Here is a 17,437-nt window from a genome sequence, read left to right as displayed (position 1 = left end):
TTCTGAGTTTTCACCAAATTAGTGGAACAACATGGTCCATGCAGGTGGACTGCTGGAGGAGGAAAAACATTTCTTTTGTATTTGATTAAGAATGTATTTGACTGTAAAGTACGCATGAAGCAGAACTGCAGAGTATGTGTAGATACAGATAGATAGATAGATAGATAGATAGATAGATAGATAGATGGACGGACGGACGGACGGACGGACGGACGGACGGACAGACAGACAGACAGATAGATATCTATCTAGATCATCATCTGCTCCCAGAGGCCATTCAGTCACACTTTACCGGCGCCCTCTAAACCTGGAAGCGTCAAAATGGTGAAAGCCCAGCTGACATATCAACCTGTCATTCGTGCCACATTGTGTGTGTGGAGAAAGTTTTCTAAGACGTTTGTTTCTCAAGTTGTGGATTTAGAGAGATTTGTCACAGAGCTGCAGCCTCAGTCCATGTCTTTGTATCCCTCCAGAAGAGTTTACTTCAAGCTGTTTCCATCTCAGCTTATTTGTCTTGAGTTTGAAGGTGAATTTCTGCACCATTTGCATGGGCTGTTTGTTTTTCTTGTTAGTGGCGCTGCTGGATTCATGGGTGATAATACCATCAAACTTTTACTGAGCCTGCTGCTCCATTATTGAATTGTATTTTATGAAGCTGTTTGTCTTTCCAAATAGTCCCACATTCAATTACTGGCCACAAAGCTCCTCATGACTTCACTGTTATTGTATGGCATCTCAAAAATATTAAATACATTCTGCTGGCTACTTCCTTAGCATCTGTGAAGCCTAATCCAATCCAATACCTGGATTTAAAAGTCCCATCTCATACATGTTAATGAGGGGAGCAACATATTAGGAAACCTTTTAAATGTAATGAAGTCCAGTGTACCAATACTGCCACCCACCATGGCCTCAATAATAAACATAAAGTTGAATCATCATCTTTTTAAGAAGCTCAACAAACACTGGAAATGTTGACACTTCTTTAAGTAGAATTTTAATATGTGAATGTTCCCTACACTCAGAGAAACTCATTTTCATTTTCCATGTCAGTGCGGTGAAGTAGCTAAGACGGATCTTCCCAGAGCTTCCAACAAGTATTTGATTTTAAATGAATTTCACAGCTTCAAATGTCAGTTTTAACTAAGCCTGCTGCTCAGAAATCAACCGCAGTCCAGGTGAAAAACTCTGACAGCTCGGGAAGCTCAGCGCACCCAAAGCTGGCGATCTGTCCTGCAGGCTTGTCAGTAAACAGGCTTTCAAACCAAATCTCATGCTTCTTTTACAGCTTTTTATCAGGTGCACTCTGTCAAGCTCTCTTGCCGTAACACAGCCAGAAGTAGAATCATTTTCTGAGGTTACATGTAGTGATTTGGTGCCTGTGGTCTTTGCCACAGAGGAGCAGGATCAGTCGTGCTGCAATAATGACTCATTTTCTGACCTGGCGCCTCCATGGATGAGGTTGGTTAAGGTCAGGAAATGAATGTTGTGATACAACACAATCACTCCAGCAGTTTTTTGGAGGTGAGTCACACGATTTGTTGGCTTTGAGCGTTTTAAAAAATGACATTTTTTTCTGGTGAGGACGGTGTCAGTCTGGTCAGTCTGAAGCTGGATTACTATGATTACCTGCCCTCCAATACAAAAATGCAGATGGAGCAGACAATATTTGAAGTTTAAAAAAAAACAGTAAAGCAAAAATTTGTGATTGTATTATGACTGTGAATATGATTATTCACACAGATAAGCAGTCATATTTAGCTCTCATAAAGAAAGATTAATTGCTCGGTTTAGCAGCCATAAAAATAGTGAACAGCAGTTTGTTCTTTTGTTTGCTGAAAATTCTGTTGTATCTGAGGTTTAATGTACTGGCCCTTTATAATCAATAGCACAACATGTTGCAGACACATCTGTACAAGTTAAATCTGTGATAAATGTATCGAATACTTTTTAAATTAGAGCTAAAGTCCAGCAGAGTTCAGGGAAAAATTACTGGAAAGTAATAAATTGCTATGATCATGTAAGACTCATAGACAAGAGTGACTCAAAATGTCAGAACACTGACAGTCACAGGAGGTAAAACAGAAAAAACACTGTGTTAGGTGACAGTTTCAGAACTGGATGGGAATCTAGTAGGTGTTCATCCTCCCTGCTGATATTTTTCTCACTTATCTGCAGCATGTTTGTGTGTTTACTGATGCTGTGGGGACGTTGATTTGTTTTTTTCACGCTCCCCTTTGGAAACAAAAAGCAAGTCCCTGTAATTTTAAGCAATACTTCAGCAAGTAGGTGAAGACTTCTAGGTCAGAGAAGTTGGGCGAGTAGAAATTAGGGTGCATAAATGAATGTAAATCAGTGTAATGGCCACTGAATTGACAGAAACATGCTTGTCCCTGGATGTGGGAGGATGGTTGGTTAACTCAGGAGTGTGGAACAGGCCTCCTGAGCAGCTTTGATAATTAAAATGGGCAGCAGCTCTATTCCCGACCCCCAACAGTAGAGTCAACTATGACCAAGCTGCTGTGATAAGTAAAAAAAACTGACCAAGTGAGGAAATTAACTTTTAGAGGAAAGGATATGAGTTAAATGACAGTTAAAGCTGATAATTTTTTTTCATATTTCCTATTGAAAGTGAAGCAGTTCACACAGGATGAGATGTAGATGAAATTCAACTTGTGTTTTTAATCTAAGAGACATATGAGATGAGCAAAAACGCGTCAAGCTCAATATCAGGAAGAGATCATAAAAAATTTTGGACTTTCTGTGCATATGAGAGTATAGAGGAAAGAATATGTGGAGATTTTCCTTCTTAAAAAATGAGATTTGCCTCAATTTGCAGCACCAGATCCACCTGTCTGATAAAAAAAAAAAGTAATATTCATGTGTACTATAATTTTGCTTTAATAAACACACTACTGACACATTATTTGATGACGTTTTCAGAAGCAAGTAAACAAAATAAATTAATTATTAATTGCAGATTTATAATTGAGGATGATTCATTTGTGCATGACACTCAATTTGAAATGTACAAGCAAACCACACAAATTTGAAAATGAACCAAACTCTGCTGCAGAATCTGAACAAAATCTAACAAAGTACTTTATCTCTTTCCATACAGCCTCATCTTAGGAGATCTGAGTGAGTATTTGAACCCTAAACCTTTTCTTCAAACTAAAACTACACTGTAAAACTGTGGAACCAGAGAAAACTCAAGGCAACAATGAATCCCATGTGAACACTTTATCTAACTGGGACTTATATTTGTGAGACTGCCTTGATTTGTAGCTTAATTTTTGCTTGAAATGATGATAATCTTACATTTTCAAATAAATTGCCATTGTTATTTTGGTAAAAGAATTTAAGTAGCTGTTTTTACAGTATACTGACCTAAAAAGGACCAAAAAAACTTCTTTTTAATAATATAAGTTAAGCATGTTTACCAATATTAGCTGGGGGACAGCTTACATTTATTGCAACTAGAATGAAACACCAAAAGCAAAACATTTTTTCATTCTGGTAGCCACCAAGTCACTTATAAATATGTCTTTTCTTGGTTCCTAAACAACAATGACATATTATGTAAGTAGATACATGTGAAAAACAAAACTATCAGTATTCTTTTATTATTTTTGCCATTTCATTACTGGTTTGAATAATTCAGCAAGTAAATGCAAGAAAAAGTCAAAATGTTCTATTTGCATAAATTCAACTCAGCCGCTGCTCCAGTAACGTAAAGTTGAACTATAAATGCAAAGCCAAACCAAACACGCAAAATAAGCAAACTGTCCTGGATCACAGACAATTTTACTTGACAAACAAGGCAGTTGTCACCTGCAGTTAAGTTCTGTAAACAAAGCTTTCAGGACTATGAATACTATCCATCCATCCATCCATTATCTATACACCGCTTAATCCTCACTAGGGTCGCGGGGGGGGGCGGCTGGAGCCTATCCCAGCTGACTCGGGCGAAGGCAGGGGACACCCTAGACAGGTCACCAGTCTGTCACAGGGCTACATACAAAGACAAACAAGCACTCACACATTCACACCTACGGGCAATTTAGAATAATCAATTAACCTCAGCATATTTTTGGACTGTGGGAGGAAGCCGGAGTACCCGGAGAGAACCCACACATGCACAGGGAGAACATGCAAACTCCATGCAGAAAGATCCCGGGAAAGCCGGGACACGAACCAGGGATCTTCTTGCTGCAAGGCGAACGTGCTAACCACTACGCCACTGTGCAGCCGACTATGAATACTAATCTTATGTATTCATTTCTGCATCAAAAAACAAATAATTTTAATCATAGGAAAACTGGATGTTTATTTCTTTGTCCAGCACAATGTTTCAAAGCTGTCATTGTTCCCAGTTTCATGAAAATTACCAGAAAGTCTCCACCTCACAAAGAAAACACTTTGTTCTTATTAGAGTTACCATTTGTAAGAATGTGAAGCAATCTAAATGTATTGATCGCTTTTTTTATCGTAAATGTGTGAGTGGATTGATTGTGTGCACCTTGCTTGTGAATAACGAGGGTTTCCTGAACGTTACACAAAGACCTTTGATGCCAGAACTGCATTTCATATAATAGACAATATATTTTAAAATAGTAAATGCATTTTATTTCCACACTGCAGCAATTTCTGATGCTAATATGCATCGATCAACCAACACAATAAAACCTGTAACATTAATCATCTTGTTACAGTGCAATGTTCTGCTATGAAACCTTGTTCCGGGCCAAACATATCCCCATTGTAGTAAGACATTTTCAAATGCCAGTGGCCTCTACAGGACAAAAAAATCCCCTTGCCACACTTGGGAAACATGACAAAGAGCCCAAGATGTAGACCTGGAATCCAAACTCCAACCACATCCCAGTGCCTGACTCCAGAGGATACCCCAAAGGTCAATGGCCCAAAGCTTCAGAGCTGTTAGGACATCAATAGAGGGAGCTACATACAATCCAACAGGTAGTCAAGTGGTATATTACAGTTTAATTAAAAGTCAAACCCTGATTATCAAGATGAAAATGAGTGTGCTAGAAGAAATAATGCACATTTAAAGGATATTTAAGGGCCTTTTCTAACATCCTTTACACTTATTTGGCACTTTGGTACATCAGAGGTTAAGGCTTTGGGCTGCTGATCAGAAGATTGAGAGTTCAAGCCCCACCAGTGCCAAGCTGCCACTGTTGGGTCCTTGAGTAAGACCCTTAAGTCTGTCTGTCTGATGCTACACTTTGACCCCAGCATCTGAACAAGCTGGGATTTGCAAAAAAAAAAAAAAAAAAAAAAAGAAAGAAGGATTTCTCCGTGCAGGATCAGTGACATAATCTGTGGTGATCTTAAACTTACAAGTCCATTTAAAGCATTACAGGAATTATTTATTTATTTATTTATTTTGTCATTTTCAGTTAATTCATCCTCTTTCACGCTGGCATCAACACGTACGAGGTTGAAAGTGCATCTTTCATCTCTTAGGTGTCACATTTCCCCGAGTCTCTAATATGCTTTTTGAGTCTCTGAAGTGCTCATGCTTGAAAGTGTGCATCCTCAAAAGTTGAGCAGTTGGCTGTTTAAGGGCTGGAAATATGCTAACGGTATATTTTGGATACAAACTGACGAATGCATATGAAAAGGTATTGCAGTGAAAATGCTCAAAACTGTGACAAATGCTGAGAATCAAAAGTGGCAGATTGACAGACAAAAATAGAAAGTACTATTGTAATTGGTTCAGTGGTAGTAAGACACTTCATCACAAGCTCAACACAGTTTGAAGGATTAGTTAAACATCTCGAGAACTGCACTTATTCACTTTCTTTATGACTCTAAGGTCCATTGAACATGAAGCCCATTAACTTAGCTTAGCCTGAAGCCTGGAAACAGGTCAAAACAGTGACCCTGGTTCTGTTTCAGGTGATAGGAAGTCGTTTTTTTAACCTCTGCACTGACTTGCAGTATTTCTTTTAGTCTTTAGTTGTTGAGCAATTTCTGACTGGTATAGAAAACCATCCACCACCTGTGGGTTTAGATTTAGCGTAGCGAGAATGGTATTAACCTTCTCATGTAACTCCTGGCAAGACCGAAAATATGCAAATGTACCATAGAAATAGTTGTGACCAAGATTCAGAGAAATCTATGCTTATTTCTCTGGTGGAAGATGAATGAGTGAAAGTGAACCATTTTTGTTATATTTTGAGGTGAATACAAGGACATAAATTATTTATATGATAACCAGTAGCTAATAGGGTGGGGATGTGCAGTACAAAGGGAGGGAAGGATGGACACTGGCCTGGGAATTACACATTTCCATTTCCATTGAAGTCTGAAGGAATGCAGTGTGATAATTTGGTCTTTTTGCAAAGGTGATCTTTTCCCTGTGAAAACCTGCTGCAATCCATTTCAGCTACAAAAATATTTCCAAGTTACTATCTTACTCATCTCGTTGTAGGGTCTGTATATGATCTATATCTACATTATATATTTTAAAATGAGGTAACATCTGCTGCTGGGAGTAGATAAAGGCCCCGTCATTTTATATTTAACGGTGCTGTCGACAGTTGGATATTAGCCCTTCTGTCAGTCAGGGAGCAAAAATGAGCATCGACTTGTTCTGTTGCAGAGGCAGGAGCTCAAGCGGAGCAGGGAAAAAGCTCATAGGTGCTGAAAAAGAAATGGATATCCATCTGCACCAATTTGAAAATGACTCTCAGAAAGGAGAGGAAAAAGGTTTTGTAGAGGTTTGGGTCAGGAAACATTATCTAAACTGCTGCATCACCTCTGTGGCACCTACCTCTGCTTCATTTGACAAAAGAACACTGCAGATTAGGTCTCATTTAACTATACAAATTAAAAGAACTGATCGAAGGAGATCATCATATGCCCCCCATGAAAAAAACAGCTCAAAATACAACACCAGCTAGTGCAAAATGGAAAAGCAGGAGAATTAAGGAATCGAGATGATCTGTTTGTGAAGCTGTCCACAAGGTCAAAAGCATGATCAGCCCTTAAATTGGACAAGAAGTGAGCACAGTCTGGTGTCTAATAATGAAGGACAGAGAGGTCTGGAGGTCATATAGAGGCATTACAGGACTCATATATGAAGCTGAGGTGGTAAGAAACAGATAAAACACTCCATAATCCACTGGAAAGAGGGCAAAATATGGCCTCTTTATCCTCAAAGCATGGATAACTGATGATATGACAGTACTGAACTGTTAGGATTTTATGAAAATGATTGTAAGAAGAAACCCCACTAAAATGAAGAAATCTCTATCAAAAATAGTTTTCTGTCAATTTTTGAAACAAAATGCTGTGCCCTCTAACATTTGATATACATACATGTATAAAACTGTTCATGTTTTATAGTCCATGTATCTGAAGGCATCATGAGGCCCACAGTCAGACCCGGTTCAGCAGCACAAGGTCAACAGATGGACAAAAATTCATTCAAACCGTTTTGATCGATGGCTCACTTTTTTGTTTTAAACCTCACTAAAACTCTGTCAGATGACACCTTCACATGGGTGCTGTACCTCATCTCCCAGAAATTACTTGGGCTAAAAACCCGGGCTCAACATGTACAACATTTTTTCAAGTACCCACAGGTATTACCAATATTGGGGAAGAATGGTGACTCTACGTACTACAGATGTTTTACGACTTATCTTTTTAATTTGTTTCCATACTTGTCTCCTCTCTGCTCCGTATAAACACAGCCAGCCGTTTAGCTGATTAGTCCCTGAATTTTTGTCCTGTGACGGTTGCAGCTTAGTCGTGAATGGCTTTATGGCTGAGCTGAGAAGCGAAGAACTTTTTGTTTTTTTTAATAAATCTGATTACAGTGACGGTTTATCATTATACCCGTTTAAAATCTTGTATCTTTGGCAACATCAGAGGGCTCCAGTGACGCTTATGACAGAAAAACTTAGAAGGCATTCAAGACAAGTTTCCGATGCTCCAGATAAAAAAAACTAACCGTGCATTCAGAGGAAGGATGACAGTCTAAAAAAGAAAGTGATCGACTTTGAGAATGAGCACAATTTTTGATTGGTTTGGTATTTTTTTGTTGCAGAGCACTGAAAGAAGAGAAGGGAGTGAGTACATGTGCTCTGCTGTTGGAGAGATTGATATTTGCAATGTGTTTGAAGACTCATTTAAAAAGTCATCATGAATAAATAATTTGGTCTACTCAGGTCTTGTAAAAAAATAAAAATCCTGTGCCACTGGCACAGCTGGGAAGTCTGAGAACCCCAAAACCCACTCCATGGTTTGAAAAGCATGTTATCTTTTTGAAAAGTCTAAATAATTGCACCATTTATCCGAGGCAGAAATTGTAAATACAAAGAAAATCAGTGGCTTGGTGGTCAGCACTTTTGCCTTACAGCTATAAGATCTATGGTTCACGTCCCGGCCTTCCTGCGATCTTTCTGCATGGAGTTTGCGTGTTCTTCCTGTGCATGTGTGTGTTTTCTCTGGGTACTCTGGCTTCCTCCACAGTCCAAAAACCTGCTCAGGTTAATTAGTAACTCTAAATTGTCTGTAGGTGTGAATGTGAGTGTGTATGTTTGTCTGTAGCCCTGTGATAGACTGGCAACCTGTCCAGGGTGTCCCCTGCCTTCACCCTAAGAAAAACCCACACATGCATAGGAAGAACACGCAAACTCCATGCAGAAAGATCCCAGACCCAGGCCTGGACGCAAACCGGAGATCTTCTAGCTGCAAGGCGACAGTGCTGACCACCGAGTCACTGTGCAGACCTTACTCAAATCTAAGCCTTTTTAAATGAAAACCACTTTATTGGACATGTCTCATTGAAAAAATTGCCATAAAACAGCACATTTAGATCAACCTCATTCTGTAACGAATGAAAAATTCTGCACTCGTCAGTCATCAGTGAGTCGGCTGTGACACGCAGTTGCATGACAATAGTTCAGGGACTTTTTGGCTGAACTTGGCTGAACTGCAGGCTGTGTTTGCATTGAACAGACAAGTGACGAGCCTGGAATCTAAGTAGCAAAATGTCTATAGCATCTAGAGCCACCACTTTGTTCAGTATTGCTAACTTTGAAAAATGCATTACATTTTTATTTTTTGTAAAATAAGTAATAAAGACGGTAACTTTTCGTCACAAATGTGTTGAAAAGCAGTCGTCATGTCCTGAGTTTCAACCTACAGAGAGAGAGATGTACCTGACTCACCATTTAAACAGAGCAGTGGTGACGATCTTAAAGTCATTTTGTCGTGTTTTTTTTTCATCGAACACTCACAGAGTCAGGAAATAAGCTCCTGTTTAGCCAGGAATGTGAAGCTGTGTCAGTGCAAGTATTAAGAGCAAATCTGAAGGTCTCGGACAAATTTTCAAGCAGTGGAGGAGCTGATGTCATGAGAGCAGCAAACAAAGACACATGAAGGTTTTAAAAGAAAAGGAAGAAATGCCAGAAAGTACTCACAATCAGACAAGCAAGACAAAATTGCAAAAAATAAAATAAAAAATCTACACTGCCAGTCAAAATTCAATGTCTCATTCAATGCTTTTTTGTTAGTTTTTTTGCATTATTTTCTACATTGTAGATTAATACACTTTTCTCCATTCATGAAATAATGAAATAAAAACCATTGAATGCGAAGGTGTGTCCAAACTTTTGACTGGTAGTGTATGTAAAATAAATAAATAAATCTAGTTTTTGACAACAACCATCAATAAGATCAATAATGATCTAAGACAGGTCAATGAAGTAATATTTACTGCATAAAGAGAGCTGGGCTGAGAGGAAAGTTGTTGAGAACTAAGACAATGTTTCTTTTTCTTATCTGCAGCCCGTGAATCCTCTCTTTGTGTCTGTGCTTCTTCCAACATAAAGGTTAAAGGATGAGCTGGATTCCTCCTTGTTTTCTTAAACCCAGAGTGTAATCTGTGACTGAGTTTACATGGAGACTTTAAATCTGCTCTTTTATTTGGCTCCTGTAAACACTACATAGTGTTTACAGTAACCTGGATGAACTTTTATCCCAAGTTTCAGGTACCGTGAAATCTATTAGAGACATGTCATCTGTTTTTTTTAATGCACAGCACTAATTCACAGGGTCAGCAATGTTGTTTTTCTGTTTTTCCAGGGCTTTGTCTGCAAAGTACAGCAGCCCATTCTTCTCAGCCTTTGACGGGATCATTGCATAAAAGTAAAAGTTCTGAAATCTTACAGACTAGTGCTATAACTAACAGTGATGAACTGATGCTCATTATGAGGCTTATAAAAAGATGAAATCCACATTCCTTTGAGTTTCTTGCCTTTTTAGCTCCCTGTGGGTGCAGAGACACTTCTAAGGTGGATATAGGGGAAACCACAGCAACAACTGATGTCTCATTAGTGAGCCATGTGGCCATCCTAGGTCTGATAGGTCATTCACTGAAATGCCGACATCCAAGTTTCAGTGAATACAACTGTGATGTCTGAGTTCAAGTGAAAGCAGCATTTGATGACTAAAACGGCGATGTGTAGCAATCTACTGTTTACAGAAGGCACTAAAGGCAAAGTTTGCATGCCTTTAAAATGATAGAGGTGCACATAGACTTTAAAACGTTAACAGCCGAAGTTTAGTTGCCTCCAGCTGTTTGTAGGAGTTTTTCCTCTCAGTTTATTAGATATCTGCAGCCTCAAACAGCAACAGAATCCTTATGAGTGCCTCCAAAGAAGACCTGCACACCTTTATGCACAACACCTCACAACACTGTGGTAACTCCAATAATTACAATCATAACTTAACCTGAGATAGAGACAGGATTGGTCATGATTTAGTGGTAAAAAACAGTGTGCGCACAGTTTATCAGCTACATTTTAATCATTTGCTACACAAATAAACCTCAAACTCATCTAAGCTGAATATTATTTTTCTATAAAAGTCTGATCCATTTACGAAAGTCATAATACTTTTCTGTCATATCAAGTTTTAGTATATAGGGAGATTTTAGCAGCAATAAAATGATTGTGTCAGTGGATGTGTTATAGAACAGGACCTGACTGTTGTACAAGCTATCAAAATATGGCAACAGGTACCTGAAGTCAAATAAATTATCATCACACAGGGAAAGAGTTTCCAGTGTTTAGGGAATCATAAATAAATCAAACACTCTGCAGCGTCTTTTCTCCTGGACTATTTTGAGCAGTGGTCCTCCAAATAACTGCAACAACTAACTGCATTAACTTAAGTAACCTCTATTAGTCTATGCACATCAGATAATCAGCTCCATTAACTGTAAAATAAGAAACCATGTGGTCTCCTAAGTCTCATATTGAAATATTTTTCAACTGGTATCTATACTACAGCAGCATAATAGAACTCTTGAAATTCTGTCATTCACATTTTTGTTTTTTGTGTGCCGCCCCAACATTTTTGGTGACTCTATTTGGCCACCCTATTAAACGTTTATGGAGCTGCCAGTGGTCAGGTATTCAATCAATATTTTAAATGTCCATTTGCATGCATGCAAGTTGTTTCATTTCCAGTGTCCACCCAAAGGCTTCACTGTATCCAAATACATTAATGATCAAGAAAAAATTGGTAGTGCTGCATTGGGTCAAGACCATGAGGGTAGAATAAAATGAACAAAACACGGCCAGGTGTTCTTCAACAATAGAGCCAACGGCCAAGAAGAGATGAAAAAATGATGACTGTCAGAGTGGTGCAGCTTCCTCTGCAACTGTCAACCAATATCATGGATCTTTATTACTAAAAGGCAGGATAGTCGTTATTTCAACATTCCTCGTATGCAAACGACCTTAAAATGTCAAAACACTCACAGCTAGAAAAACATGAATCAGTCAATGAATATGTAAATGTGTTAATTCATAGCAAAATTACATAAATGTCTTGTTAGGGCACCTGTAGACCTGTTTGCACTAAAACAGGCGCTGGGTAAAATAAATTATTCCTTTAAAGGTGAGGTCTGTGATTTCTGAAGAAAGACTGTTGATATTCACTGTGAACAACCTCACTCTGACAGTGTTGTGTGAATTAATCCGAGCCACTTTACAGAACCAGGACTGTGAATGAAAATCTGTATTGGATTAGACTTACTGACCATACCTTTAAATGATTCTACATTCTGCTGTTCTCAAGTGGAAAATCTTAATTTTTTATATTTTTATGGGAACAAAACAGCTTTGTATGCTCAAATAATCAAACATGTTACAAAGAAAATATTCATTTCTCTGCATTGTGTATGTACATTAACGCCGTAAACTCTAAAACCTTCCAGTGGGTATAAAAAACATTTTTTCTTTTTTTAAATTGCCAAATTTACATAATTTGTCATAGAGAGAAACTGCAAAAACTGAAAAAAAACATTTCTACTCATCTGTAATGTTTCCATTCCATTCCAGAAATTAACCAAATCTAAGCTTAAATTTTACAGATTTAATCAAAATCACTTTATTATACACATCTCATTTTAAAAATTGCCTTAAATAAATTGTTTGCTTTTACCAAATTCTGTAAAACTGACTCAGCTGCGACAAGCGGTCACAACACAAATATTCAGGTAGTTTTTGGCCTAACTGGATTGAACTGCAAACTGTGTTTATACAGAGCAGATAGGAGATAAGTATGTAAATAACAGAAAAATGTAAGCAGTAGAACATCTAGAGTATATAGTATTGCTTATAGTTTGGGGTCCTTGGAAAAATGCTGTAAACACTGAGTCTATTTTTTTATTTTTTAATAATTTTTTAAATTTAATTCATTATTTAAAGAAATTCAACATCCATTTTTTCTTTTTGTTATGATTCATTGTATTATAAAGTTGCTGCACTGCACAGAAAACATGATTGAGTTTTCTCTACTTTTATATCAGGTTGTGTTGTTTCCATTTAGGTGCAGGACTTTATATTGCAGTGAAAAATGAGGCCACAGTAAGTAAAAATACAGCCAACCCAGAGCAAACAAACACCCAGAAACTGCTTGGGGTCCAGAGTATCAAATGAATATAGATGGTTTTACCTCTCTGTTGGTCACTGAAGTAACTGAAGTACATGGGGCAGGTTATTGTAACCACCTCTCCAACCCTGGCTGAAGGCCAACAGGCCACGATGTCCCACATGCCTTGGCAACCTGCCAGGACAAGACAATAACATTAAAAGGACATTACTTATATTATGACTCACACAACCACACACAGACCACACCGACAAAATTATATCATGTGTTTAAAAGGACACTACTGACACAATCAATGGTGTGCAGCGACTTCGTTCTGTCAGTGATTTACATCAGAAACTTATTCCCAGGCTGCTTACTGAATGCAAGTTATTAAAATGCTGCAAACGGAAGGTGCATTAGAACACTTAAAATTCCTTCAGAGATTTTATTTAAGGAGAAGGAAAGAAGGAGAGAAAGAAGGTAACACTGAGGGAAGAAAGGACAGGGGTAAGGAGGGAAGTGAAGGAGAGAAGAACTGCAGTGTTTGGATGAGAGATTTGAGTGCAGACAGAGTGGAGGAAGTTTATTCTTGAATTATCTGCAGTTCGGACAAACAGATGACTCTCAGCAAAAATGGTTACACAAAGTAGCTGAGTACATGTACTCAGCTAGTCATCTTAGGTACTCCTCTCACTTCACAACATCTCAAGATCTTTCTGCATGGAGTTTGCATGTTCTCCCTGTGCAAACATGGGTTTTTTATTCCAGGAGCTCTGGCTTCCTCCCAAACATGCTGAGGTTGATTGATAACTCTAAATAGTCCGTAGGTGTGAATGTGAGTGTGATTGTTTGTCTCTATGTGTGGCCCTGTGATAGGCTGGTGACCTGTCCAGGTAGTCAGCTGGGATAGACTCCAGCCCCCCGCAACCCTAAGCGGTGTATACATAACAGATGGTTGGTTTCTGCAAACTGTTTCTTTTTGTCTAATTCTGAATGATAACCTCAACTTAACTAAATAAATCTATTTGAATATCATTGTTGTACTTTAAATTCTCCATCTGAACGTTGGATGTGATTCTCATAATCTGAATTTCACATCTTGAATAGTTGAAATAAAAACTTAACTTACTATAGGGAGCGTTGGAAATGGTGTCCAGGTGCTTGCAGTAGCTTGTTGGTTAACTTCTAGACATTTAGTAACATAAACCAATTATTATTACTAACTACTACTACTATTTAAGTGTACATGTAAAGAGAGAAACTTCAATTTTGTTCTTTTGATAATAAAAATAAATCGTGAAATATATTCCAATTTGTGCAATATTCTTATTGTATTCATATTAAGTTATAAAATACATTTTAAATTCTTGCAATATTGTTCAAGTTGTGCAATATTCAGTCACACAAACATGTTGCTTAACTATAATTTTGTGTTAGCAATAGTTTAATGTGGTACATGTGAGTGCTACATGTCTGTGTATTCTCTTTAAAACATGGTAAATACAACAGTAGCCCAAGAAAACCATATTGTATAATATGTTTTTATAGACATGTATTTCCATCCATTTATTTACTACTGAAACCTTCATTTTAACACTTCAGTTTCATCTTATTCTTGCTTTTGTTAAGCTTGTGGTCCTCTTGATTCTTAATCTTCCTTCCTTTAACTCCACTAACATTCACCTAAACAGTGAAACCGACTTTTTGATATGTGACATAGCGTCTAATTGAGGCATCAAAAAGCACCAGCTTCTCTGTGAGCTTTCGTCAAAATCTTTTTTGAACTTTTTTCTGTATTTTAAATAAAAGTCACAACCTGAAAGTGTCAGTCAACAACACCTTCTACAGACCTGTAACACCAGAGTGAAGCTTAGGAAGGTGTCAAAAACAAAAACACAAGCAAGGAAATAATTCTGAGATTTCTAAAGCTCAGAAATCAGACAGCTCCTGTCTTTTTCAGGATATATTTAAGTCTGTCCAAAAGTCATTTTGTAACATGCTTGTTGTTAGTTACATGCCAGAATACAGAAACTGTCAAAACATACTTATTTTTATGTCTGTTCTGTTCCAAAAAAAAAATAAGGCATAGCTGAAAAATCCTCATTGTATATCTAAGATGTTGCACAACCATAGGCTGTGAGCGTATGGTTTCTCACACAAGCTGCTAATTCATTTATTCGGGACGTGACCTCTGAGTGCGACTTCCACTACCTTCCTGTTGAGGAAGCAGATAGGGAAGCAGAGAAATGAGGGTCATTGCAGAGATAAGAAAAACTGTTTCCACGCGAGCCGTCCTTGTATTTTCACGTAATGCAGCATTCAGTATGTACAGTGTGTGTCATCATTTTTTATTAAAATGGGAGCAAATGGAGACGATGCGGGCGCAGTTTAATATGGATGAGTTTCTCACTGTGTTCTTAAAGTCACAGGAAAGAGAACAAACTGGATGCCACAGTTTAAAAACTTCTTTGGTGCACATGTTGAAGGGCTTAGCGTTTTAGTCATTTTTGCTGGGTAAAAGCATATTACAGAGACACCTTTATTCAATAGAGGCCAGACTGTGTATATACACCTCATCACAGTGTCAGACAACAATCTAATCATTGTGTATTTGCTTAAATTTGAGTGGCAGTGTTGAATAAAAACCCCCATTATACCTGTCACAGCCTGCTCTTTTTATTTATTTTCCACTGTGCCACCATAATAGGGTTTCATTTCTCGACTCACATATTTCAAAGTCCAATTCTCAACACTGCAGCTGCTGATTCTGCTGCCTTCATTTGGCTGATTTATTCTCTCTCAAAACTAAATAACAAAACATTTCTAGTTCTAATTTGAGGTCTAACATGACAACAAAGACTGGACTGATCCCCTGCTCATCATCTGAATAATTACAATAAATCCAAAAATCATTACTCAGAACATGATTAAACATGAGCTCAGTAAATTAGAAAAACCGTGAAAAACATAATTTGCAGTAAACACACAAAAAAAGTGGCTGAAAAATACTTGAATTCTGGCCTCCTTTTCCCATGTTTTTTGAACATACCTAACACTCAGCTGAGTATGAAGGAAAAAATAACATCAAACAAGTGAGACATGGAAACGTAATCGACTTTCATGATTATGTTTATGCTGTAACCTTTAGATAAAAAAGACCTGACCTTGTTGGCTTTAATGGCAGCGGACACCCACAAAGTTGTGTTTTTAATCATTTTGATAAGACTTCAGGTTGAGGTCAGGTGGAGATTTGTTGGTTCAGTGTGAAATCATTTCCGACTCGATGAATAGTGAAACGTTTTCTGTCCGTATTTTTTTAAATGTTGGAATTCTGATGATGAACTTTTACACTGTGTGGTGCATTTAAAACCACAAAAGGTAGCGTTCAAGGCATGAACACAACTTTGTGTAATTTAAGGTATTAGCAGTTCCAGCTAGTAATGTAGCTGTGGATGTACACACAACTAGGGTGACCAGATCTCAATAAACCAGTTGTGGGACAAAGAGCATATTTGTGTGGGACAATGTGGGACACCTTACCAAAGCTGAGAGGAGGGTCTCCCATGTACTGTGTCGCTTTACGTCGTATTCCCCACCATGTGAAACGGAAAATGGGACACCTGGTCACCCTACACACAACACTGATACTGGATTTCTAATGGATGTATGGACGTTAATGGACACAGGGATCAATGCTATTGTCAAGACGTGTCAGTGAATCTAAAAACTTGTAAATTGTGTCGGTGTGTTCAGATCTATTTGAGTTATGATGCTGAGAAGGAATATTTTAGAGGTACCCTTTGAACTCCAAAATCCATCAGTGGGTCTGAAAGGCATGTTATATTTTTTTTAAATGCCGAAATCACGATATTTATTTAAAGGTCAGAAACTGTAAAAACAGAAAGAATCATCAGGCTTTCAACTTTCTGGCCATCCTTGAACAAATCATGCGAGACTTGCGGTTTCGTCTAAAAAATTAAGCTAAAAATCGTCATGTTTCATTAAAATCACTACATTTTACACAATTCATTAAAAAAACTAACAAAAGTAAAGCATTTTCTCAAGCAAGATTTGATAAAAAAAACAAAAAACTATGTGTTTCCCAGCACAATTTCGAAACTATTAGTAAGTTAGCTGCAACCAATAGTTATGTGATAAAAAATTCCAGGACTTTTCAGCTGAACTGGGCTGTAAGTATAGATTTTTTTTTAGTATTGGTAACACTTATGGGAACTGTGAGGAAAGTTTTGTACAAGTTGTTTCAAGGAGTTTTGCTTTTCTGTAAAATAAATTAGCAAAGAAATTCAACCAACTGCAACCAACAGTCACATGACAAACATTGAGGGACTTTTCAGTTGAACTGCAGGCTGTGTTTCCACATAGGAAACAAGATCTAAGTAGTAAAATATCTATATCTGTCTAGAGTCACCATGTTTTAAAGTATTTCCAACACGTGGACTCTTGGAAAAATGTTGTAGATACTGAGACCAAGTGGTTTTACATTACTGTCAAA

The 17,437-nt window shown here is 37.7% G+C and overlaps 1 protein-coding gene across 1 annotated transcript in view; it reads right to left on the bottom strand.

The window, feature by feature from the left end:
• The window catches only part of vipr1b (vasoactive intestinal peptide receptor 1b), a 55,159-nt gene that overhangs the window by 28,847 nt on the left and 8,875 nt on the right, over positions 1-17,437 (bottom strand). The window contains exon 3 of the mRNA XM_023266283.3: positions 13,006-13,116. Coding sequence (XP_023122051.1) covers positions 13,006-13,116 — 111 coding nt within the window. The remainder of the gene's footprint in view (positions 1-13,005; positions 13,117-17,437) is intronic.

The sequence above is a fragment of the Amphiprion ocellaris genome, chromosome 22, assembly GCF_022539595.1.
Source record: "Amphiprion ocellaris isolate individual 3 ecotype Okinawa chromosome 22, ASM2253959v1, whole genome shotgun sequence".
Classification (NCBI taxonomy): Eukaryota; Metazoa; Chordata; class Actinopteri; family Pomacentridae; genus Amphiprion; species Amphiprion ocellaris.
The sequence above is the reverse complement of the archived record's forward strand: the minus strand, read 5'-3'. Positions and strand labels throughout refer to the sequence as shown.